The sequence below is a fragment of the Lethenteron reissneri genome, chromosome 25 (assembly GCF_015708825.2).
Source record: "Lethenteron reissneri isolate LAM-NWPU_2019-01 chromosome 25, ASM1570882v1, whole genome shotgun sequence".
Classification (NCBI taxonomy): Eukaryota; Metazoa; Chordata; class Hyperoartia; order Petromyzontiformes; family Petromyzontidae; genus Lethenteron; species Lethenteron reissneri.
Genome location: NC_083803.1, coordinates 5,153,667 through 5,179,989, shown reverse-complemented (window position 1 = coordinate 5,179,989; position 26,323 = coordinate 5,153,667). Strand labels below are relative to the sequence as shown.

Below are 26,323 nucleotides of genomic sequence, written 5' to 3'. Positions count from 1 at the left end.
AATAAATCACGACGTTTCGATTGCAACACAAGCAATCATCACCATACTCTCTGGTTCTTTCGGTAAAGTCACGTAGGTATAAAATAAAATACAAATCACGACGTTTCGATTGCAACACCCACGTGACTTTACAGAAAGATTTGAAGTTTTCGTGACTGCAAGGGTCCATACCTCTTTGGTTTTTTCGATAAAATCACGTAGGTAAAAAATTAAATAAAAATCAATTAAATCACGACGTTTCGGAGGCAACACAAGCTTCCGTCTTCAGGTGGAACCGTCACAGCAAAATTACTTCACTTCACTTGATACAATTACTGTATCACTTGATACAGTACTTTTGCTGTATCAAGAAAGAACCAGAGAATGGATTCCTGCAGTCACGAAAGCTTCAAATCTAGATTTTACAACGACTTTGGTTTATGTGAGGTTCACGATCATGTTAAGGTTCGAGAGTACCCATCACGTTTCCTATAAATGTGCAGCCAGTTTGAAATACTGCACAGACAATGAACACTGTTACTCCAGCAGCATCATTGCCATGTGAAATGTAATAATTGCAAAGCATATAACTCCCCACATTGTATTTAGATAGTACACCCAGTGGCAAAGAACACAAGTAAAACATACCAGCTGTCTCTTTCTAAATAGCATTTCATGTCAGGACACTTTAGAATTGCATGAAGCACTTGTTCAAACTTAATTTAGACAGAATGTTTCCAGATGCTACAAGAAATATGAATCTCAAAAATAAAACGATTGCAACATACCATCACTGACTTAGTTAAATTTTATTTTGTACAAAATGAATGAACACGGACAGGCCTAATTAGCATCTAATTAGCAGGCGTCAGCATTTATAACACGATTAAAGTAACGACTCGTTTATACAGAGGCTAAACAATGGGCAAGCTACAGCACCTGTTACTAATGAATAGAATGTGTCAAGAAAGCATTGACGATATGAACAAGAAGAGAAAGAGTTGCGACAAAGTGGGGCAGCACCACCGTGGCGAGATGTTAACTACCTCGCCTGGTATACATACAGGAGGTCGTGGGTTCGATCCCAACCCTGACGCCTGCATATTTGGAGTTTGCATGTTCCCCCAGTGGTCACGTGGATTTTTCTCCGGGTCATCCGGTTTCTCCCTCCACATTTAGAATTGTGCGTTTAGAGTATTTGGCTGCTACACATTTCCACACGGTAAGCCACTTCGTCGAGCTATCATTTGCGGCCAGGTCGCTTCTGAGTGGACCTTACCTGGTAAAATTAACAATATATTACATTAGAATAGATTTGTGCACAACAGAGGTTACCAAACCAGGCACCTAGGGGTCTGAGACCAAGCAGAAGGTAACAACATATGCAGAGGAGTACCGCGAGTTCCCAATGAGGGGCGAGCGCGGGAAGGGGGGCAAGCCAAGAGGGGAGTGGCAGAAGGTCGAGGCGTGAGGGGAGGTCGAGAGAGACGTCCACTAAAGGGGGAGCCTGGCAGAAGGGAGGAGCCCGGGCAGAGGGGATAAAATGGGACCTCGAGAGAGGGAAGGAGAAAAAGCGAGGGGAAGAGCCGGAGTGAAGAGGTCCCGGGCCGGCCGAGAGAGGGGGGCTGTGTGTGGAGATGAAGGGGTAGCCTCGAGAGACAGAGAGAGTCGGGAAAGGGGTAAGGGATGGGGTGTAGCGAGCACCCGCCACGGGGCTAAGTGTGGGGTGAGGGAGCATGGATAGAGTGGAGAATAAACAGCAAGCAGCCCAGAGTAATCAACCCTGGTCTCTGTCTGGTTCTGCAATCCTCCCTGGTGTCAAGAGTCCTATTCTTCACATACATGGTGATGACGTGATTATAACTGGGGTCCCTCGCATATCGAAAGTGCAACAGACCTAAACCCAGATGGTTGGAAACTGTGATAGTAGACCTTGGAGGTCAAGAGTCAAATTTACAATAGCTGCAGGAACCTAGCCAAAGGAAGCTATCGGTAAAGTGTGATTGCATCACTGGCATTGACCGTGGTGACCTATTTCCAAGATGGGTGGAGGTTTATTGAGCTGAATAACATGAACACCCAAACGAACTTCAGCAATCCCACTCAAGCCAGTGCGTGGGAAGGACAAGACAAATATCCCCCATATTGCCTTCACAGACAGTTGGAGCGAGTGCTGTTAGGGAGCACCTATTTAGGCCAGCATGACACACGAGAGGGTTGCGTGGCCAGAACCACACCTGGCAGCCTTTGGCTCCCCAGCGGCTATGTTCACACACCGCACCAGATGCTCATTTGAGGCCGAGTCGACCTAGGGGCGGCCCAGAACCAGTTCAGAAAATCGTCACTGATGTTGGCCGTACTAAGAAATCAAACTCAGGTCACCGGGTGCGAAGCGCAGGACGCCAACCGCTGCACGACAGCTTCCCACGTGAAGGACACAACACGCGGGCACAGGGGACTCTGGGTTAGCTCTTGGCCAATGCGAGGAGGGAGGAAACCGCTTCTGTAAGACGGCGTGTGAGGGGTGGGAGCAGGCACGTCGCCACAAACTGCTGCCTCGCGCCGGTGCTGCCAGCCCGCGGCGAGGCACCCAGCCCTCCACCTTCGCCGCGCGCAACGTGTGCCGTTTAAGCGCCTGCCATTTTCAAGGTTGATCCAGGGCCAGATGATGAAACTCCTCCTAACGCCACAATCATGGAGGCTCGTGACGTTGCAGTGCACGGCGGCGGTGGCGGCGGGGAAACGGGATGCGCGTAGCTCGCGCGACAGGTTCATGTTCTTACGCTAATGGTCCAGACCGTGAAAGATGCCATTTAACACTCGCGTATTCGCAGGCTAAATATAGTTTTATTTCACGTAATTGAAGGTCATTATTGTAGTCGGAATGCCATGTTTTTATTGCGAGTTGACTATAATCCACAAAGTAAAAGTTGAACGCATTGTATAACACAGCTTACATAATTTACATCAGCAGCCAAGTGAAGGCTTGAAAAAATATGATTCTGCACAGTTTTACATACTGTTACAGAAACTTAAGCTAGCTCCTGACCACTAGGCAAGTGGAGAGATCAAGAAGCTGCAGGCCAGACTCCACCACTCTAAACTCTGGCTGGCCAAAATAAATTTCGATTTAAAGCTTTCGTGACTGCAGGGATTCATCTTCTTGAACCAAGAAGATGGCCAAAATAAATCAATTGGCATGAAGATGCCTTCTGATCCTCTTCATGCTAAGTTCCCAGTCACTGGCAAGCAGGCTTCATAGATCCAGGAATGGTTTTGGGCCATTCTGGCACGTCTCAGATCTTGTCTGGAAGCTTTATGAGCCATTCCACACTATCGGCTCGGCCCTTCTCACATCGTCCCAGTGGGGCCGACACCATCCAACAAGATGCACTTGCACAAGACACTTGCCAAACCTTTAAACGCACTACATACCAACCCATGCAGTAACCATGTTCTACTCGGATTACCTGCATTTCAACATGACGCAAGCTATTTTATGAAAACAGATGCGCTCTCGCCAAGATTATTACTTCTCCATAGCAGTGCAGTTAGGTACAGATAGGAAAGTTTTTTGGCTTCAATTGATTTTCAAGCAAGTTATTACGGCTATCACACATGGGCAAAAGCGACTTATCTGCTAGATAATTACGTCACAGTCGTTAACATCATCTGTCGAGAAGCCATTCTTCGCTGTGATCCCGCACAAACTTAAATGCGCCAGAGGAAATCGAACAGATGATTGCAAAACCGCCTCCACAACTTAGCACACTAACCACTGGGCTGTGCTGCAGCTTAAATATGTAACTACTTGACTTTGAGCATGAACATTTTCACGTGTTAAACATAAGAAAATACTCGTGCTAACAAGTCACACGTCATATGACCTTGGTGGATATTCTATTGACTTCCGGCTTCATTACTCGCATGCTCAAGAAAGCAAAGCACTGAGCAGCTCATAAAAATCTGCACTTGGGAGAAGTGAGCTCCACATGCGTCCCTTGGCCCCATTATGCCTCCTTACACTGCAGAGCGATCAGGTGTGTTACAACGCACCTCGTGCCGCATGTTAAGTCTCTAAATGTGCGCAAGTCTGCAGCCTATTCGTATTAATAGTCTCGGGAGAACGCACTCCACTTGTACACATACAACCCCGCCAGAGCAATTACATAATGAATTATGTGACAACATCCAAAGAGTAAATTTAAGGCAGTGCAATTATACAAACTTAAGGATTGCTACAGTACCAGTGTATACATTTTGTACACAACTGGAACTTATATAGTACAGTGATGTTTATATTTATCCGAAAGAGGAAGACAAAACATTATATTACAGAAAACGAGGCACAGAAGTGGTGTAACGATTGGTTTGTACAGTATTCCATCGTTATTCGCGAGGGATACATTCTGGAGGTGCTCGTGAACAGCAAATTTCGTAGATTTCCTGATTCAATTGGTGGAGAGCGAAAATCGCCGATAGCAAGTTCTTAAACAACGAGGGAAAACTGTATGTATACTAAATATCAGGGGTGGCCAACCTGTAACAGACCAAGAACCAACAAGTACCCACGAGTTCTCGAAAGAGCCAAGTGGAAATATAAGTGTGTATATATTGACAGTTCTTGGCACAGCATGGGAGATATTCATTATTCTTTGCTACTGTGATATGTTCTACGTTATGCTCCATCGATAGAGCTGCATGTGGTGGATTAAAGAGCCGCCGGCTCAAGAGACACCAGTTGGCCACCGCTGTTGTAAATAGAGGTTGAAATGCCGCACATTTCACAAAACTGAATATAGTTCTGTGTGTTTATATTATTTCTCACTCGCAAGGCCTGCGGAGCGCTTCGGCATGCTTAACCGTACTCTTCGAAGAAATGGGTGATAAGGGGTTAAGCAAGGACGCCATGGTGGCGAGATGTTAACTACCTCGCCTCGTATACAGGACATTGTGGGTTCGATCTAGACGTCGACACCTGCTGTATATGTGAAGTTTGTACGCATCTCTCCCCGTGGTCGTGTGGATTTTTCTCCAGTCCTCTGATTTTTCCCTTCACATTTAAAATCAACATGCGTTTTGAGTATTTGGCTGCTATAAATTTCCCCGTGATAAGCCACTTCGTTGAGCTATAATTTGTGGCCAGGTCATTTCTGTAAAAGAGCTAGAGCTCAGTGGGTCTTATTGATTAAAAAAAAAGCTTGTAATTGCAGCCGAGCATTGTGCCGGCCACTCAAACAGCTACTACTCCACACAGCCAGCCGGCAGACTAACCATCATCTCTGCTAGACAGGGAGACATGTAGGTGGTAAGCAGAAAGGCAGGCAGAATAGAAAGAAGGCAATCAGCCAGGCACTCTGGTAGGCAGGCATGTCAGACTAGCAAGTAGGCAGGCAAACAAGTATGTAGCTTATTCTTAGGTTTTTTCGGTAAAGTCACGTAGGTAAAACATTAAAATTAATAAAAGTAAAATAAAATTAAAATCACGACGTTTCGGAGGCAACACAAGCTTCCGTCTTCAGGTGGAACCGTCACAGCACGATTGCTGTATCAAGTCTTCAGGTGGAACCGTCACAGCACGATTGCTGTATCAAGTTGCTGTATCAAGTACATGATACAGCAATCGTGCTGTGACGGTTCCACTGACTCCGAAACGTCGTGATTTTTATTTTATTTTACTTTTATTAATTTTAATGTTGGTGTTGTTGCATATTCTACTTTTTCAAGTGTCCCTTGCAAAACAAAATTATTGCACAAATAAACGCTAAGTTTCTAATCAGAGGTTTAAAAAACAACATACATGTGCTTTAGGGAAAGCAAATGTTTTGAATTTTCAAAACGAATTATGCCACAAATTATTAAAAGCCCAAGAATTCCACTGTCACAGCAAAAAGTTCTATACCAAAAAACATTTGAAAAGAAAGCTGAAACATTCTGAAGGTGCTGGGTGAGAAAACTCTTGATAATTAAAAAGGACAACTCGCGCCTGCGAGTTTTATATTTAGCACAGTCAAAGGGAATCCAGTTTTGTTATCTCAGGGGAGTCATGCCAGGGCCAGTTATGTCCGGCGCTCGGCCTGCGAGATTTACTCGGCACAGTGCAACGTTCCTGGAACAACTCCACGTCACGGCTAGTGTCATGCGCCCAGCCCATCTCGCAACATGGATTAACAAGTGAGACGATTCGTCTCTCAGCAAAAGAAAAAAAAGGCAAAAGATACGACAGCCATAGTGGAGCATTACTGACAACAATCGCCTCTGCCATAGGAATACGTAATTCCCACCATACACCCCGGGGAACCAATGGAGAGGAGCAGTATTCTTAGGTTTTTTCGGTAAAGTCACGTAGGTAAAACATTAAAATTAATAAAAGTAAAATAAAATAAAAATCACCACGTTTCGGAGGCAACACAAGCTTCCGTCTTCAGGTGGAACGGAAGCTTGTGTTGCCTCCGAAACGTCGTAATTTTTATTTTATTTTACTTTTATTAATTTTAATGTTTTACCTACGTGACTTTACCGAAAACACCTAAGAATATGAATCCTTGCAGTCACGAAAGCTTCAAATCTAGAAGAGAGGAGCAGTGTCCAATGCTCACTAGAGCATTGATTTTGACTCTGAATGGGAATGTATCATAACCTCGAAAGATTGGAGCACTTACTCTCCGTGAATTGCCATAGTCCGAATCACATTCGTCTCACCTCAAGATGCTGAGCAGCTCTGCCCTGCAAGATCGAGTTTGGGCCAAACCTGAACTAGGAAGCCTTCAGTGTGCAGGATGCTTTAGGGGCCATGTAAAACTGTCCGGTGTTAGGAAACTGCTATGTGCCTACCCATGATCCGATTGGTGCTGATGCTCGGTACTGACCAATCAATGTTCGTGTGAAGTGAACACAAACACTCAGTTGTGGACTGAGAAAGCTAGGCTTTTGTTACAGTTTAAATTAAGGTAAACATAATTAAAGCGGGTCCTTTCAATTAACAATGGCATATTGTGAATTTTTGGGAATTAATGTTTGTGTAAACAAATACCTTGACCTTCAAATATGCTCATTTATGAATGCAAAATATATTTAAGACGTGGCAGAAGAGCACATGCATGACGTGTCAGTAAAATAAACGCATGGAGAAAAGCTTGCAATGTGCTTACAAGCTACTGTAAACATTCTGTGCATTGCAGCCGCAGAATGTGTTCCAGAGAACCAGATAAAAAGGTCACGCACGCAACTTTTCTTCTTTAGGATGCGAAACGCAACATAGGCCCAAACAAGTTTTGTGTTTGGCTGTAAATGGAGCCAAGTTGAGCAGCAAGAGGAATGTACTCGGAGGAGCTGCAAGGGCAGCTTTACAGCTGGCACATAGCGATAAGAGGAAGCTAGATTAGAGCAAACCAACCCCGCGGCTCGAGTTTAATTCCAGGGAATGTATTGTTATCGTCTTCCCACGTACAATTCACTTTTAAATTTCACCACAAATGTGGTCAAAAGCAATATTAAACAGCCTGAGTGGAGTACAACCAGACCTCTGTATAAGCCACCGTTAAGCTATGGGAGATGCATGTCACAGCTTTACTGTCTGTCACTAAACCTCCACCCACCGAGCAAATCGGATGAATCTGAAAATGATGTGCAGCATCATTCTGAGCAATTCCATAAATGTAGGGAGAAAAAAAAATGATTCTTGCAAGTAACAATTCATTAGACCATGAAGGTGGCAACTGTTATATGCCTAGTTCTAAGGACTAATGATTTAAGAATTATTTGGTTCAAGAAAGCATTATTTTTTTTCTTTACATTTGTATTGAAACACCTCAAGTGGCTGCAGAGGTCACTTGCACTAATCATGTACAAAACGTGTGTGTACAAGTGTACATGCACAGCTCTTTGGTCAAACCACTGTTGAATCAGGGCCTCTTCATTCTAAACGGGGCTTGGTGGTTATTTGACCATACTTCACCACACTGATTAGTGTGGGCTGGTGAAAGAGGGAGAGTAGACTTTAGAACATGATACAGTACAATTGATGTTGCCGCACTGCTGCCTGCCGACAAAGTAGCTCCGCTTCAGCCAAGACACTTGTTCTACGATTTGTGATTGCGTATTCGAGCTCTATCCAGATTCAACCCTGCTGAGGCATAACAAAATTGGGCACATTGCAAGTGATTGTGTTCACAGGCACCATAAAAATATGGCAAGCAAAAAAAATTGATTCTCACACAAAAATCTGAATGCTTTATTGTGAGCATAAGATAAATTTGGATCCATTTCTCGTCTATTTTTAAATCCTTTATATTAAGTTCACGTGCTTGCGTGCTTGCTTGCTTGCTTAGGACCGTGCAAATCTTTCGGTCGTTTTTTAACCCACTTCCCGTGATCCAATCGAGCTGACATTTTCCACACAGACTCGTTGTGCCAGACAATTAATGTTCGTGAAAAAAATTCCCAAAATGTTACACTTTTTAGGCAAAAAAAATTATTTTACATATTTTCAAATAGAACGCATTCATGGCTTTGGCTGAACGTCAGAGTGTAAGAGCCCAGAGCGTAACCCCTCCACAGGTCGTGGTGGAGTAGCGCAGTTGGTAGCGCCCTCGCTTCCCATGCCAAAGGTCGCGGGATCGATCCCCGTGTCCTCCACAGGCGAATATATTTTTAAATCCTTTATATTAAGTTCGCTTGCTTGCTTAGGACCGTGCAAATCTTTCGCTCGTTTTTTAACCCACTTCCCGTGATCCAATCGAGCTGACATTTTCCACACAGACTCGTTGTGTGTGACAATTAATTCTCGTGAAAATTTTTTTCCAAAATTTTACACTGTTTAGGGAAAACAAATTAAATATTTAATTACCAATGGCTTAATACTGGCAGACAATCATCTGACCCATAGATTGCAGCCATCTCAAGCCAGAGGACGAGAGAACTCTAGCCGCCACGCATATAAAGGATTGAGTGAAAAACTTTGTTTTTACGGGTTTACTTGTTTACATGTTATGAAGGGCCTTGCTCAAAACGTCATCTATTTGTAAGGCACCTTCCACTAATGTATCCGAGGTATTTTTCCTTTCAAGGACAAAGTCTTACTGACAAACGTGTTGAGTTTTCTTATTTGTTGCTTGCGAACCGCCGCCAACACACCATCCCCCCCAAACGAGTGGCTTCATTTCTACCGGCGGATTTTATGCACCGTTCTGACACCACCACTCATGATGGTTCACCGGGTCTCCCTCCTAAGAAGACTGTGTACCTCATCGGGCTGTCGCATGCTTAAACGAAGGGCATTGGATTGGAGTTGCCAGCAGGCCCCTCCTACCCACCGTTAAGTTAATCCAGCCATCGACTGTGCAGGTTCTAACAGCTCCACCTCCCACATTCTAAAGTGATTGGTCTCGCACAGGGATCAGCAACCTGCGGCTCCGGATACGCATGCAGCTCTTTACCGACTGCTTCGTGACGTAATGTATGCATGTGGTATTCACATGCATCTATTGCGGCTCTTGAAATATTGAGTTTTGTATCGAATTCGAAAAAACATGTCTCTTCTTGTTCTTTTGGTTTTGCCGAAATAAGAGCTCTATTTAATCGAAGCCAACTTAAAATAGTAATTTAAAGAATTGATCTTGATTTGAAGCTTTCGTGACTGCAGGAATCCATACTCTTTGGTTCTTTTGGTAAAGTCACGTAGGTAGAAAAATAATAGATCACGACGTTTTGATCGCAACACAAGCAATCGTCATCAGACAAACACAGCAGGAGAACTGCGCTTGTCCCACCTGGTGACGATTGCTTGTGTTGCAATCAAAACGTCGTGATCTATTAATTTTCCATCGACGTGACTTTACCAAAAGAACCAAAGAGTAAAGAATTAGATCTTTTTTCATTGTTTTCAACTCTTAAGCAGTTAAGATATTTTAAGTTATTTGACAACACATGCAGGATTTTCAGCCCGTGAGGACTGGAGTTGTGAACCCCTGGGGATCAGTTCATGCAAAACAGATCCGACAGGTTCCTGCCACCAACCTCTCCTCCGCGGCCTACAATGTGGGTATTCCAAACATATAAAAAAGAACACTTTATTTAACTCCTCGTTGCGTATGGGAATATACAAAATAAAGGTAAATATAATACTGCCACGAATAACTCTGCTATGCACATTAGCCTCGGAGCGGTAGCACCTCATTGCTAGGAATGCAATGGACTCCATTCCCTCCACATCTGGCTGAACTGTGACGACTCAGTATCACGAATTGAGTTAAGTAGAATTGTCGTAAAAGGTGGGACCAAAATCGAAACGACGTAAATCAAAGCAATTTCTCCACGAGAGGTAAACAAAGACAACGGAGGTTATGGTGCAGCTCTGTGTGAATGCGCACATTTTAATCCTAAACATACCCACAACGTTCCGTAAAGTTACTAAAATTACTGTACACAACACTAGTGTACGGCAGTAAACGTTAGCACAAATTCTCGAGGATAAAATAAGTGACAGTACACTATATTCAGCAAAATACCCTACGTAAATATTTTCTTGTACTCTACAGTACAACACATTTATTTATGCGCAACGCAAAGTAGTTCCTGTACAGGGTAGGCGGAGTTGAAGGCTGAGGCGACAGATACGAGAATGGACGGATGCTGTCAGCGACGGAAGTGTGGCGGCTTGGGGTGACGGAAATCAGGTCGAGGTATAAATAAAGCGACGACGTATTTGTGAAATTACGTAAAAGGGGAAGACGTGAGTCAATTGTATTACTGCACAGATATATTGCTTTTGCGGTGGATGTATGCAAATCTACAGTAGTAATAATGATGCTATTGCCTCAGAGCAATTGGAAATTATCAATTCTATACAAGAAACGCGCACTTTTAGATGCGCTTCTGCAGCCGTCTGGAAAGCTCTTGCTGCCGATATTTGGAAGCCAATGGGGATATGCACTTTTAAATCTCGACTGAAAACTCATTTCTTCAGAACTGCGTCTGTGTTTAGTTTGTTGTCCTTCCCCTACACTTCCTGTCAGCACGGTTGTCTACGTATGGTGCAAAAGAAGTTTATTTGCCACACCGGAAAGGCAAGTGGACGTGCAGCAAACACCCAGGAGTGTGAGCAGGCTTTACGCGTTGTGCTGAAACTGCACGAACAAGCAGCGCACGATCAACGGCCCACAAAGCGTGAGCCCCAAGGAGTCGGGGAGGAGCCATTTTCTGCTACAGCAGCTGCTGTCAAGTGGATAAACATGTTTTAGACAAGAGGCCGCTTCGAGCACCAAACAAAAAAAAATGTCTTAAAACACCCATCCACCACCGCTCATGCGTGGATATTATAGGCAAACCAGTCAACATGTGACCACTTTCAACACGATCAGACAAACGTATTGCCTTATTTGGACTGTGTCGAGATGTGTTCACGTTTCTATAATAATTTACAGCCCTTCGTCAATCCACTCCTGAATGAAGGCCTCGCCCACCACGCAGTGTCGGTAATGGTTGGTTGACTTCACTTCACCAGGTTGGTCAGGGTCAGCTTGTGAAGTCAGAGTACCTGAAGTCCAGATATAACTCGTCAGTCATGTTAGGCATTGATGTGAATCTCGCCACTCATGTTAGGCATGGATGTGAATCTAACTCAGGTTGCTGGATTCATAGCACTGCGTGCTAATTACTGTACCTCCATCCCTGCCTGACCACATTACAGGGCTCTATAAAACCAATTTGCATTGTATATCTTTCTCTTAATTTTGAAGTAATAACCACACATTTAACCTCAATTTCAAATTAATTCAGCAAATGACAATTAATCTTAGCCTACAAATTTATAAAGTTCTACTTCGCATATCAATAATGTGCTCTTCTACGACTTTTTTTTCAGAGAGTAAAGGGATGTAAAATCAACGTTGAGCCGTGTGCGCCTCAACACGTGGCACTAACGTTGTTAGAAACGGAGGACACAGTAACTACACACTACCCTTGGCAATCGTGAGTCACGCACAGCCATTGTCCAAACGAGGCCTTTCTCAACAGCTGCTTACCAATCTCATACAGGTGAAGCCGCGCACTGACAGCTGGCACCTGTCCCTTACGCGTATTCACGTCACGTTCGGCCAATCCCTGCCAAACGGCCAGTTTGTCGGCAAACTCCAGCCCCACCACCACTCAAGGAATCATCACGATTCTGGGTTTTGAATAGAGTCAAGAGTAAACTAGTTTAAGCCTTGTTTCTACGGTCTCAAATTACCGCCCTCTGTATCATTTGTTTCATTAGCCTAAAAGGTACAATGGTTTGCATACATTGTAAAGAATCCGTTCTCTCACAACACGATTTGATTAATATATTAGATACAAACAAATAAATTGTCATCGTTGAATCATCACATGCATATTGCCCAACGCCAGATTTCATAACACATACGAAGTTGAGGTTATTTTATACAGCATTTACAGCTGCACCAAATAAAACCAAAGCAATTGTCAACAACCCCATGAATTGGGCCCGATTTCAGGAAATCCCACTGCTGCTACAGTGCGGCACACATACAAAGCAATTTCTCTCAATGAAAACCCGATTGGATCATAAATATTTGGCCTTTGCATCCAAAAAGTTAAAGGTCTGTAGTCTGAAGTTATATTGTACAACATCTGTTCCGAGAAAGGTGGCAGTAAAACGTTACGTTCTATTCAAGCAAGCGGATATCAATGAAGCAGCGACAGGTTACGGGACACAACGTGCAGGTCACTTCGTGGCTCTGATGTGTGCATGCGCCAGTGTGGCTGGTGCCTGTGCCAACATTCCCCCGCCCCAATGCCATTCGCTGTGGCACACCCCATCCCCAACTTCACGGTCAATATGCCCTGTGCTGCAAACACAAAAGAGGGAATATCCGCGCCGCAGGAAACGGCGGGACGTGCCTAATACTTCCGGTTGGGCCTTGCGAGCGAGCGGGCGATCTCGACCAGCTTCGCCGCCGCCCCTCACCACCACCACCGCCACCGCCGCCAATGTCTCGTGCCGAACCCACATGTCCGTTTCCCACAACCTGGCCGGGCAGCGCTACTAAAGCCAGATTAACCCCGCTGCACGCGAGCCACCCTCCTCGCTCAGATTTACAACTGTCGACCGTTTTTCCATCACAGCTTTAACGGCAAACAGCTGGACACATATTTTAAACCCGGTCCATATTTGTAGGGGGGGAGGGGGGGTTGTGGGGGGTAGTGTGGGCGGGGGTATGTTGAGAGAGTTGTCTTCATTGAGCAGATATTAAAGTCAATCCATCAAAATAACATTCAGTTACTTCAGCCGTCGAGGTAACTTCTGATAACAAAAATCGGTCAGTTTACATTTTTGCACGCACACAAAACAAAGCAATGATTCGTATCATTGGCAACGCAATGTAGACGAGCATCGTGAACGTCAAGCACACCCCATGTGCATCTAATTCATCGCCGGCTCATCTTTGCCGAGCTGGCCAAAAGGAGGGCCCCCCCCCCCATGGGACGTGACGATGTGCAGTATTCAGCAGTTCCTGCTCTTAAACAACAGGGGTCCTGAAGTCTCTTTCCAGTCAATCCCAGCCGCCTCAGACTCTCTGCTGGAACCACATCATACCGCCCCCCCCCCTTTCCTGCACTTAGCACTGTGGACGCTCCCCACCCACCCCCCCAGTCAATGATATAATGCCGCCTGCCTACACTATATATAGGCACAATCCCTAGCCGAGCCGATTTCTGAAAAATGTAACGTAGTGCACACGTTTCAACTCCGCAGGAAGGCATTTTGGCTCCATTTTACTTGTAGTGTTAATCCAACGCAGCACCAAAGTTTGTAAAGTTACTGTACATTATTTTTTTGTTAAATTCCGTAAAGACTGACTATCTAACAGCAGGGTGTATACACTCAGGGTGTTAGGTGATTAGCCACAATGGTAAATTATGCTATCCTGAACTCTATGCAGAGTGAAACAACTCAAACAGAACATTTGAAAAACCTTGTCCCCATTAGGAACTTCCACAGTGCTGAGGATTACACTGTCACAAGAAGAGAAAGTGAATTACACAACACTAAGGGGTAAAAAAAACAAAGGTTGATAATTATCATCTGCTGATCAAAATCGAAACTATTAATGGAGGAAAGAACAAATGTTTTGGACAACTGCCTTTCCTCCGAGTAAGCAGCACCGGCCACAATAATTTCAGTAATGAGCAAATGCACAGACTTTGCAAGAGGTACAAATGCAAACGGATGAAATATACACACAGCTTTTATGCGAGGACAGGTAATTGCATTCAATGTGGCTAAAGCAGAGGTCATTTAATGCAAGGGGGCCACTCGAATGTGATCCAGTGGGCTGCACATACAGAACACATGTGGAATGTTACTCAAACACTCTCACACGAATACCTGGCGGCTCATGCAGATGCCACGATTCGACGTTTTAACAATGTAAATGGCCAGACACTGCTCGTCTCAAAGTCCGAACAAATAATTATCTCATTGACGCGCAGCACAAACGTGTGCTCAGCAAACTTCAGCTCAACTCTCCCTGTTCCTCTTTGGGTTTCAAATTCAGGTCGATGTCTACATGGGCGTCGTTGTCTCGACGCTAACAAATGCGACGCACATGCTGCGGTATTACGGTGTACGAGCACCGCCAAACACCGGAGTGCCACGCACCGTCAAGAACATGGAACCGAATTCATAACGACACGAAATCATGGCACCGGAAACACAAAATAGGACACACTAAGTGCTACTTTGCAGCACTGCAATTTTTCAAAATCAACTTGCAGGGTTAGCTTTCTAAAAATTATAAAACTGCTCGAAGCTATATTTAGGCCCACTTTTTTACGGTAAAGTAGTACACTATACCTTACATTTACAGCTCTTTTGTCAATCCACTGCTAGTTGAGGGCCATCCGAGTTGTGAGGGTTATTTGACCACCACTGACCTCACTGGTCAGTAGTGAATGTTGTTGAAGTCGGGGAGTATAGATGTGGGAGCAGAAGCTCAGTATAACAATGCATTTTCCTGCATTGCCCTCTGCTGATCACCGCTTGGCACCACAGAAGCCTATGACAACCTGGCTTGCACGGTGATCACCCATCCAAGCACTGAGAGATATGACGATTTTGGCCACATTCCGGCTGATATGGTTATAGCTACACAATATCTCAGATATGTATAAATAACCTGCAAGAGACAAATTGTTTATTTAAACTTTAAAGCGTCTCTGGGAAAACCCTTGTTTTACTGATCAACACTACAAAAAGTACCTTGCAGGCTCTATTCAGCATTCAATAAATCAACAATCAACGACTCATCTGTGCTCATTGTGATTAATGGATCAATATTTAAATCCTAGATTTGAAGCTTTCGTGACTGCAAGGATTTATACTCTTAGGTTTTTTTCGGTAAACTCAAGTGACTTTACCGAAAAAAACCTAAGAGTATATTTAAATCGCTGCACAAAAGATACTGCTTCCTATACCGCATTCTTAAAGCACTTCAGCTCAACTCTCCGCCTCACATAGCAGGGTGGAGGAGGAGGCACACGTGGCCTCAGCTGTGGGCCTGCATAGGTCGGTTTTTATAAAGAGGACCATCTGTGAAGGTTACTTAGATTTTCCCCAAGCCTGCAAAGCGTGATAATCTAATTATTTATTTTAATAAGCAACTCCTGGGCATAGTCTCATTACAGTGGGTGGGTGTGAGATTTCCGATGAGTATGTTCAAGTGCGAGCGCAATGGGTCATGTCAGCGTGATGGTACGCGTCTGCGGGTTGCTTGGCTGTGTACATCTACAATTAATGCCACGCTCCATTTATATCTCAGTAATTAGAGGCTGTGATACAATGGCTTGTTTCCAGTCATGTTAATTCAAAACGTAACAGGAGGGTTACTCTGAAATTTCAGAAGACGTTTTCTTTCCTTACACACCCCTAAATTATGGTTGTGTAAACAGCACGGCAGGGGCAGCAACCCGTAGGTCTTAGATTTGTAATTTTCCAGCTGCCATGAATGGGGGGATTAATATCACACATTAACAATACATTACAAGAGTCAATGACAAAATTAAGCTAACTATTGAGAAGTGCACAATGAACAATGTAGGGAAATGGACAGTCGGAAACAGCACTACAAGTAGCATGGTCGACTACATACGGCGCAAAGGAAGTTCAACATACATTCATACAAACTGCCTTGATATAAAGGGAAAGATTTGAAAAAACGAATTCCTGCCCATCCATTTACATTGCTGGTTGAGACTGGGTTGTTAGTGCTCAGTCTAGATAAGCAGAAGTCGTTAGTGCAGTAAGTTTCCATATGCAGGAATGGAGAACAACCACAACATTTTGTGCAAACCGAGATTTTTACCTGCAATGTGCAAGCCACATCTGCTGCTGGGGATTGGTGAGCAAAGACTCCATATCAGATCACGGTCAGCATCCAGCCGTGTTTCGGAACCGGTCCCATAACCGGGTGTCCGCCCGCCGCCGCACCGTACCCGTGCCCCCCCCAACCCCAGATTTAAAAAAGAAAATCACTAGCCCTGGTATCAAATGCAAAGCGTAGAATGTGCATCTCAGCATCAGGCAAGAATGCAAGTTACGGTATCTGGAATTTGTCAGCGAGAGGGTGTGTGAATTGTAAAGGGCTGTTGCTCCCATCCCACATTAATGGTTGTTATTACACAGAAGCGAGGGCAGGATATCCTTGCTGGCTCAGTTTAAAATATTCAGGATTTGCTTACTTGCTGCACATTAATGTAATAATAATTCGACAAGGCAGGGGGCTTGTCCATAATAAGAAAGCACTGACGGCTGATAGGCTGCTACTGATGCTGCTGCTGAATGATCCCATTAGCAAAGGGATCAAATTAAGTGCAATCTTTCATTGGTGTCACAATTCAAATATTAGAGAAATTACCCAAGTGCTCCTATATTAGATTAAGTGTGGTTGGGTCACTTCAGCGCATTATCCCATTTCATCATCACAAGCTCTAGCTTGGACACTGCAAAGAGTGGTCAGGTGTGTTAATTGACCCTCACTAATACCGTACTGTTCCGTGATTGCTGAAGATTTATAATCAATAAGCCACTCTGCATTGGCAATCCCTGTAAAAGAAAAATGATGACCATTACAAACTTCACTGGTCTCAAGTGCAAACATGTTCTGCATACATTTGGCCAGACTTACATGACAATAAGAAAATTTACATCAGAGAAGACGACTGACATAGCTCTTTGAAGAGACACATGTTAATTACAAACAGCTAGATAAATAATACAAATAGGTGTTACCAAAACACCGGGCCACTTTAATCAACGAAAGGGGGCAAACACAACAATCAATTACACAGTACACGCTGGGGACCCAAGTGCACCGCGGATGGAGCTTTTCAATCTGCCGCTTTTCAACCCCATTCTGCCGCCACCCCCCCCCCCCTGCTGGAAAATCGGTCAGTCGGCGACGTCACTCAATTACCGTGAACTATTTGTCAACCCTACAGGACCGGCATCAAGAAGCAAGCGGAGTGACGGCAAGCTGCGGGCACTCCGTGGTCCCCCCTCGTGGCCGGACACAGCAGCCGCAAGGAAATCAATGTCACAGTGGCGATACCCCGGCATTCGCTACCCAGCGGTTTCGCCTGGTTCTGCAAAGGCCGCACCCCCCCACCCCTAACCACACGTGGGTTTAAAATAGTACACCCCGCCACATACAGCCTTCGTTACGCTTATTATCAACTGGTAAATGGCCGAGCTGCTGTTGGTCAGCCACTCAGTTGCGTGTAGAGTCATGGCAACGTGCAGGCCAGGTGGACGCTTAAAAGGAGTACTCGGGCAGGAGATGCGAATGTGTAGTACTGTACTTAATATTAATTATATGTATCACGCACTGGTCTGCTGCAGTTCGTCTGAGAAATGCACGGAAATGTTTGTTTCACAGCTACATAAGTACTTGTGAGGAGGACTAAGGCTGAACAAATGAAACCTCTGCTTCTCACTGCTAACTTGTGCACAATAAACATTTCACATTTTCAGCCCCTTTGGTCAGTCCAATGTTGCATGAAAGCCTCCCCATGCATTAGTCATGATTGTTGTTTGACTAGAACGCCAACAAGCTGGTCAGTGAGGGTTGTTGAAAAGGAGGGGCAAGCCAGGACCGGTTCAGATATCACTTGCCACTGATGTGAGCAATGGCCAGGATTTTCACTCGGGTTACACGGGTTCATACCGCAGTGTGTTCATTACTGTGCCACTGGTCCAACCACTTTTTAAACGCACACAATTTTGTTTACATGTAAAACTCTTGAAATTAAAGCTAGCAAATGTGTTTAAACACATGAAAGATTAAAAGGACTGCCAATGGGCATGCAGGGCTGGCAGTCAATTCGCTATCTGCTTTCCTCACACAAGAACCACCAAAGTGACCAGTCTCCAAATGCGTCTTTCAATAAATCTGGCAGAGGCTGTGTCGCTGGACAGTGGGAGAAAAGGCTACAAGGCACGGAAGCCATTAGTCGAGAAGGCCCTGCGTGCGTCGTACAGAACCGCACTCGAGGGGCGGCAGGAAGAGGAAGCCACGAAGCCTCGGTCACATCCTTCCCCCTTCGCAATTTAAGGGATACTCGCTGACATCGCCGCTCAGAATAGAAAATGCTTCATAATACATCGGACCCTATGGAACGGAGGCCCTGTCTTAAAGAAAGCACCGGTTTATTCTACATCCGGTGATTCACCTGAGATAAACATGCTCACAAATAACCGACACTCAAAAGCGTGTCAACGTGCAAGCCTATGGACACGTACACAAAGTCGCGCGAGTCATAACAAACTCGATGTTGTTTTCGTGCAGACATACATGGCCAGCCAAGCCTCCACAAAATCCTGCGGTGTAGGTACCAGTTGTAAGGAAAAAATAAAATCTCTTTGGTTTCATTATTGCTTCCTCTGAGATGGCTTTGTTGCGCGTGTTCAGGCAGGTGCACAACTGGCCAATGTAATGTTTCCACAAACAACGCCGCTTGCCAACAACAATTATCCTCTCCTGTTCAAGAAGATTGGGGCAACGCAAAGCAGCATTTATATAATGTATACAGTGTTCATTGTACACCTTATGCATGGACTACAAAAGAGCACAAGTCTAACCCAAAGGTAAAATTCTACCCCAAAAGAAATACGAATTCCTGTAGATGATCATGAAATGTTATTTATTTTTAGTCGATTATCACCAACAAATGTAAACTGTGAATAAGGTAATGTGTCAACTGTTGTGCCTGTCAAGTAATATCTCACTAAGTGACCGCTACTACCGTAAAGGCCAATTTCAATTGTCTCATTCACCATGCCACATACGACATGGAGCCCACTTACCTTCCACAGAGACCTGATATGCATGTTGTGAGAATGCAATAAAGGGCAATTTCTCGAAAAAATGCACTCGTACTACATGCTGTGCAAGTACGAAGGGTAAAAAAGCAATGTACGTAACTTAAGAAAAAATATTGTTCAGAGTTCACCTAAGTTCAGCTATGATCACTGCTCACAGTAGCATTTCCCCCCCTTGTGTTTACATTCAGCGCTGCTACGATAGGACATATCGTACCTATCTGAACATAAAGTGTCACCGTGATGACTTAAGACAGGTGAAAGATCACCGTCAAGTTGTGAACATGTGACAACTGGCAGCGAGACTGCACCCAATGAGACTGGGGGAGAGATGCCGTAAGAGAGACGTTAGACTCGTATTTTTTTACATTTTCCCATAAACACAAATCGGCGCTCTGGTATCTTGTGCGACACGCACGGCAGTGTGCGACGCAAGCCGGCGCTCGCCCAAACCCGTACGACTGTGGCCAAGCGTAACCACATGAGCGAGCGAACGAGACTCAAACATTTCCGTGAGCTCAGTGTTGGGTTTTTTTCTCACCTCACTTAATTAAACCAGAATTAAAGCTAGTTCCAAAACACGAATTTGTTATAAAAAGCAAACAGGATTTCTTAGAATTGTCTCCACGGATAAGACTTTGTTATCTGTAATCTGAAATGGATGATTAGGCAAGCGAGTTTAAATTGAGGTTTTGCCACATTCAGACATTCGAAGAGCAAAGTGTGCTCTATAATTTATTGAAGCACTATAGGCATACATTATCACAATGTCCCTATTATAATCATTATTATTACCGTTCAGTAAGGACCACATGCTAATAAATTAAAGGAATGAGGGAAGGGTCCCTTCTGCAAGGACAGCATGGATATTGATTCTTTTTTGCACCTAATTTCCTTCACAATGAAGCCCCATCTCCCATTTTCCCAGAGGTGCCACAAAACACATTGCCACATTCACAACGCTACCAACATAGTGGGAAGACCCTCCACCATACTCTTTGTTTAACAAGAATGTACATGCACGAAACAGATTTTGCATTCCTTGCATTTTCCACTTGGCTCCAAGACAGGATGGGCATAGATTGGGACGCATTTAAAAATGTATTTGGCTGCTGCAAATAGAACATGACCTATTTTACCCAAAATGTGAATGTCTGCAGACTGATGAATTTGCTATCAGGCAGTAAGAAACAGCAAAAGAGGTCACATGTTGAAGAGCAACAATGCTGCAACCTTCCCCTTCACAAAAAAAGAATGAGGACTAATAAAGAAACTGCATATTTACTCACGTCCTAAGGGAGGTGCTAGAACAGACAGTGGCTTTTGGGCCCCCTGTTCTCCCTGCGATGTTTGCTAATGTGGGGCTGTGTCAGCAGAGCAGGCTGTGCATCGAAGGGGGTTGGGGGAGATGGGATGGGGGAGCTACCGGAAGCTTTTGTACTGGAGCAGCTGTCATGCCAGAAGCCAATAACGTGACATTGCTGAAATCCCTGGAGCAGCTTGGTACGCTCGGCGCTGCACACACGGCCTGGTGTGGGGCGCTGTACCTGCACTCGTCTCTACACGCAGGCAACATTTTGATGACACTCCAAATCACCTCTGGCAGTCGCGTGACAATTAAACCAACGAGCTTGCAAATTTCTAATGAACGCAACACTTGTTTGGGGGGGAGAGGGGGGGAATTAACACCAACAATTAATTGGGTCGCCAGCGCCGAACTCCCACTATGAAACAAGTCATGAAAAGGTCAAAGTTTAGGTGGACGGCTAAACGATGGGATGATTGCGATGGAATGCTACGCAGGTGGCTAATTGGCATGAAAGTTGTGAGGACCAACAGCCACCGGCTGCAGCTGTTTGATTTGGCAATTCTGTTGTGCAAGATTGAGCAAGTGTGCTTTTGATAAGCCACTTTGACGTCAGGTGCCAATTTTACAGGGGTGCACAGAAATTACACATGTACACACCTGCCTGCCACAGACCGATCGTGATTAAATGACCAATATCAAACAATGTTAATCAAAGTGCACGTTTTACAAGAGGTCAATCACCACAGGAGAAGTGTCATCTAAATGTCGTCCTGACCCAAAGAGTTTGAGTTCACGTGATTTAGTCCGTCTCTGTGCCTCATTATCTCGTTCTGTAATCCCACTTCCAGCTCAGTACTCAAACCACCCACATTAAAGGCACACTTTAATATACTGACTTTCCAAAGCTACAATCTATAAAAAAAATAAACACAAGTAACACATTTAAGATGTTAATGTTTGGCCACGAGGTGAGACATTTTAAAATGTCTACAGTGTCAAATCTGCACATTTCATGCACAAGATAGTTCAAGCAATTTTATTTTGATGTAAAATCTCGACAGCAAAATTACAGTGAAATGACTCGTGTGAATTTAATGCACCACATGCTTCTGTTAGCTAACATGTAAATGTTATCAGACAGCCGACTGTGTTGTGTCGGGCAAGGTTACAGTGGATGGCCAGTATATGGATTTATTACACACATGTAAACTTCTGTTTGGGTATCATGTGCAAACACAGCAGGCACTAACGTCAAAGGGAATCTGTCTCGCTCAGGCGTGGCAGTCGGGCCCAGACCTCCTACATTCTTGAAAATCCGACCCTACAGACAGGTCAACCCCAGGGCTGCCTTCCATTACAATCAAAACGCCTGCATGACCTTCGTACATCACTTGCAAATGTAACGGATGGGACACGATTTGAGTAATGATTGATTGACGGTAATTTTAATGGACGCACAGACACACTCCAGGTGAATGGACCAAGTAATTTTTTCCTTCAATTTGTTTTAATCAAAATACTAAATGTTATTTAAATGCCACTCGTGTACAGTAAGTTTAAGAAGCACATTAACAGGTCCATGCATGAATTATATTAAATATTTGATACTTTGCCACATTAGTCACAGCGATCAAAGGCCACCCCTTCCTTGTTTTTATTAAGCCACCTTGTACCTCCCCACAGCCCTGACGTGGGGGCAGCACTGGCTTGCTCATCAGCTGCTCAAGCCACGTCTTAGGAATGCCAATGACCTAAAAAGCCGGTTTATGGACACCAAATTACATAGCAACACAGGTGCATTAGTAAAATAAACATAAGCCTCATTTAACGGCCACATCTTTGCACAAAAGTGGGAGCGAAGGTCACATCCAAAGGAAGTACTTTTTACATTGCGTATGTACTTGAGCAGTTCACTGAAAATGGAGTCATCTTACCGATGACAATATGATCAACTTACAAAACCACGTTCGGTTTTGGATCTTTTGGACGACACAATTACATTTTCATTTTATTTTGGATCAGATGACATTGCAACTTCTCCCAGACAAAGAGACTGTTGCACAACTTCAGTCAAGCGATATTTGGCCAGTCCCAGCTTGACTCTCGCTCAGACCATCCCAAGCGTAGCAGCACCAACCGAAAGAAGACAACCCAGTACAGCCATTTCCAATTATCGCCTGCATAAACCCATCATCGGACATTGCCCAGTCTACCAATGTGACCGGGCACCGCGATGATAACACACGGCATGGAGTGTGAGTGCCCGTTAAGTGGACACCACGGGGCCGCTTGTCCCGAGAGGTCAAATTGGCGTGTGCCACCATGAGGAGGGCCCTCATCCACCTTCTTACTCACTGCTCCCAGCGTCTCTCCGCCCGTAGACCCGGTCGGACCGGCTGCACCCCAACAGACCTGTGCCTCACAGGCTCGTGTGCCTTTACCGTGGGACTGGAAAGGCGGAGGCCAAAGCGAGCGCTCCACCCCGAGGAAGGGGCCTTGGCTGACTGCAGCCGTGGCACCTCTCCAGCGGGCGCAACGTTTAAAGAGACGAGGGGGCGGGCGACGCTACCGGGCCACCCCGAGAGTGCGTCCGAGGATGGCGAGGAGAGCAATGAGAGGAACGAACGAACGAGAAGATAGAGGAAAGGCGTGAGAGGTTCAAAAAAGCGGTACTCGGGGCGGTATGGCAAGGGATGTAAAAATGAAGAGATGGCAACACCGCCCACAGAAATCCATCGTCCGCAAGATGGAAGACGCATCCGTAGGCTAGTGGAAGAATGGTCCCATCGGGTGGCTGGGAGACGAGCGAATGTGCTCAGAGGGGTTGATGAGGACGATGAGGGAAGATGGAAAAGAGATGTGGTGGGATAATGGCCGGTAACGCCCGACACAGCACACGGTCGCCGCGGGGGTTAAACAAACCACGCGAAATAAAACAACGACGATGGCTCCAGCGATGGAGGTTAATAATGGTGGTGATGGGAGGGAGTGGTGTAATGATGATGCTGGCAGGCAATAGCGGTGATGTCGGTAGTGACGATGGAAATGTTGGTGGTGATAGTCCCGGTAATGTTGACGGTGGTTATCTTTGTGATAGCGATGATAGCGGAAGTGACAGTCGTGGGATTTGGTCGTAAGGGGATGGCGGCGGCGGCGGTGGTAATAAGTGGTGGGTGGGGAGGGCATTACAGTAATGAAGTCTGAAGGACGGGATGGGGGTGGGTAGGGCATGAGCAATCCAGGATGGAGATCAGCTTGATGGAGATCATCATGATGAACGCTGTCTGTCTTGACTAGGGGCGCACGGTGCGATTAGTTTGGTCAGCCAGTGCGCGGTCGTTCGGTCAACTCGTGTTAACCTCTCAACCCCCAGCCCACGGCACCACTCACCCCACTCGAGGAACTCTGCGACGTTCTTCTCGCGCCTCAGCGTCGAATTGTTGCACTCGTCCAGCATGCACACGAGCACATCGAGGAGGCTCTCCACGCTCAGCGCGCACTCGTGCAGCCGCGGCCCGTCCAACACCAGCTGCTCCAGCTTCCGCAGGCGCACCTCGGCCGACATCGCGCTCATTCACACGGCTCCCCCCCCCTCCACCACCCCACCACCGATGTTGATGAGGACGATGTGACGATGTTGTCGGTGATGGTGGCGGCGGTGGCGGCGGTGACACCGGCCACCACCACCCAGCGGGCGTCGAGACGAAGCCGCGGAAGGAGTTGGGAGGCGGCTCTGTCTTGGCCGGCCTGTACGTGGGCCCCAGCAGAGGACAGGCGTTGTATAGACAGACAGGTAGGCAAGGTGAAGGAGAGGCGGTCACACACACACACACACCAGGAGCCTTCCCCTCGCCCCTTCCTCGTTGTTTATGTCATCTCCTCGCGGCACGGCGCGCCGCCACCGCCGGCAGCAGCAGCAGTAGTAGGTCGATGTGGATTATAAATACAAGCGAGCGGGCTTATGTGAAGCCTCGTCGTCCTCGTCGTCTTCGGCGCTGCTTTCGCCCTTGCTGCTGCTGCTGCTGTTGTTGTTATCGCCGCTGCTGCTGCCACCGCTCGCGGACGAGGAGGAGGAGACGCGACCCCGGGCCGCCCGGCCTCGCATCCACAGCGTCTCGCCGCTCCTTCTGCCCTCGTCTTGTGTTTTCGCGAGGAGCGGCGCGTAACAACGACGGTGATGAGGAATCGCACCGAGTACGAGCGGCAGTGCACTGACGCCTGCTGCTGTTGCTGTTGCAGTAATCGCGGTGGCGGCGGTGGAAGAGGAGGAGGAGGGAGCGAAGTGACAGCCCAGCGCCCTCTCCTCGCCTTACTCAAAATGGCCGGCAGACACCCACTGCGCATGCGCGTCTAGCGGGGGGGGGCGACAGGCGGGGCGGAGTTTGAGGGGCGGGGCTACCGGGGGGGGGGGTTGCGTTGAGAGGGGGGGGGGCCTCCAGTCGGCTCGGCTCTTGCCTTGAGCAGAGCCGGGACGTCTCCACTGCGCGTGCGCGCCAGATCGAGGGTGGGGAGGGGGCGGCGCGAGCGGCGCGAGCGGCTGTGCGCATGCGCCAAGAGCGGGGAAGGGAAAGGCGGGGCTGGACTGGGCGGTGACGTACGCGTAGAGGGGCGGTGGCGGCGGATGGGGGCGGGGATACTCGCGGATGCGCATGCGCAGTCGGGCCCTGTTCGGCGGTGCCCGCCCAGCTGATCGCGGGGTGCGAACACGTGCGGAGCCGGTACCCCCCGCGAGGTCACCGAGCCCCCCCGAGGATCACAGCAGAGAAAGCTCTCGTCCTGAAGGCCTTCGGTGCTGCTGCGGCTATAGCACAACTTGAAAGCTTCAACTAGAGTCAGAGTCATTGCAGCTACTGGCAAAGGAGGTTCCAATGGTGTAAATGCTTACCCCGAGCTCTCATACTCTGATGGTGCATTGTCTTTGAGTTGTGCGCCTTTTGGTGTCATCTAGTCCAACACCATGTGAGACTAGGCTCTATGAAAAGCAGTCTTGGGTGTGGACAAATCAATTTCAAGGACAGTGCATACATTATCAGAGTTGTGTTTTTTTTGCATTCCGACTGCAGGTATTGTGGTCAATGCAAACATGACTCCTTGTAAAAAAAGGTGTCAGTTTTGTTGCCAGATAAAAAGATAAAAAAACAATTATCATACTTTGCTGCTGGCAAATGAGGTTCCAATGGTGTAAATGCTTAGCCCGAGCTCTCATACTCTGATGGTGCATTGTCTTTGAGTTGTGCGCCTTTTGGTGTCATCTGGTCCAACACCATGTGAGAATAGGCTCTAAAGAAGCTGTCTCGGGTGTGGACCAATCAATTTCAAGGACAGTGCATACATTATCAGAGTTGTGTGTTTTTTGTTTGCATTCCGACTGCAGGTATTGTGGTCAATGCAAACATGAATCCTTGTAAAAAAAGGTGTCAGTTTTGTTGCCAGATAAAAGTGTAAAAACAATTATCATTGCAGCTATTTAAACGCGTGGCAGTCACCGGTGTGGCGTTGCGAGCGATGATGTTCTAGCAAGATCATCGACGATAACGTTTCTTTCGCCTTTTTGTTTACTGAAGTTTTAAACGTGTGTCACAGCCCGGGACACAGCAAAGGTACATCATATCTACAAGATAAATGTATTTTTTTGGGTTACATATTCCTTAAACACA

General features: G+C 46.1%; 1 protein-coding gene across 4 annotated transcripts in view; it reads right to left on the bottom strand.

Annotated features, from left to right (window-relative positions):
• The window catches only part of LOC133347083 (serine/threonine-protein kinase MRCK alpha-like), an 85,017-nt gene extending 60,028 nt beyond the window's left edge, over positions 1 to 24,989 (bottom strand). For all 4 annotated transcript variants that reach the window (XM_061559020.1, XM_061559021.1, XM_061559022.1 and 1 more), the window contains exon 1: positions 24,057 to 24,989. In XM_061559020.1, coding sequence (XP_061415004.1) covers positions 24,057 to 24,240 — 184 coding nt within the window. In that variant the 5' untranslated portion in view covers positions 24,241 to 24,989. The remainder of the gene's footprint in view (positions 1 to 24,056) is intronic.
• Between the last annotated feature and the right edge of the window lie 1,334 nt (positions 24,990 to 26,323).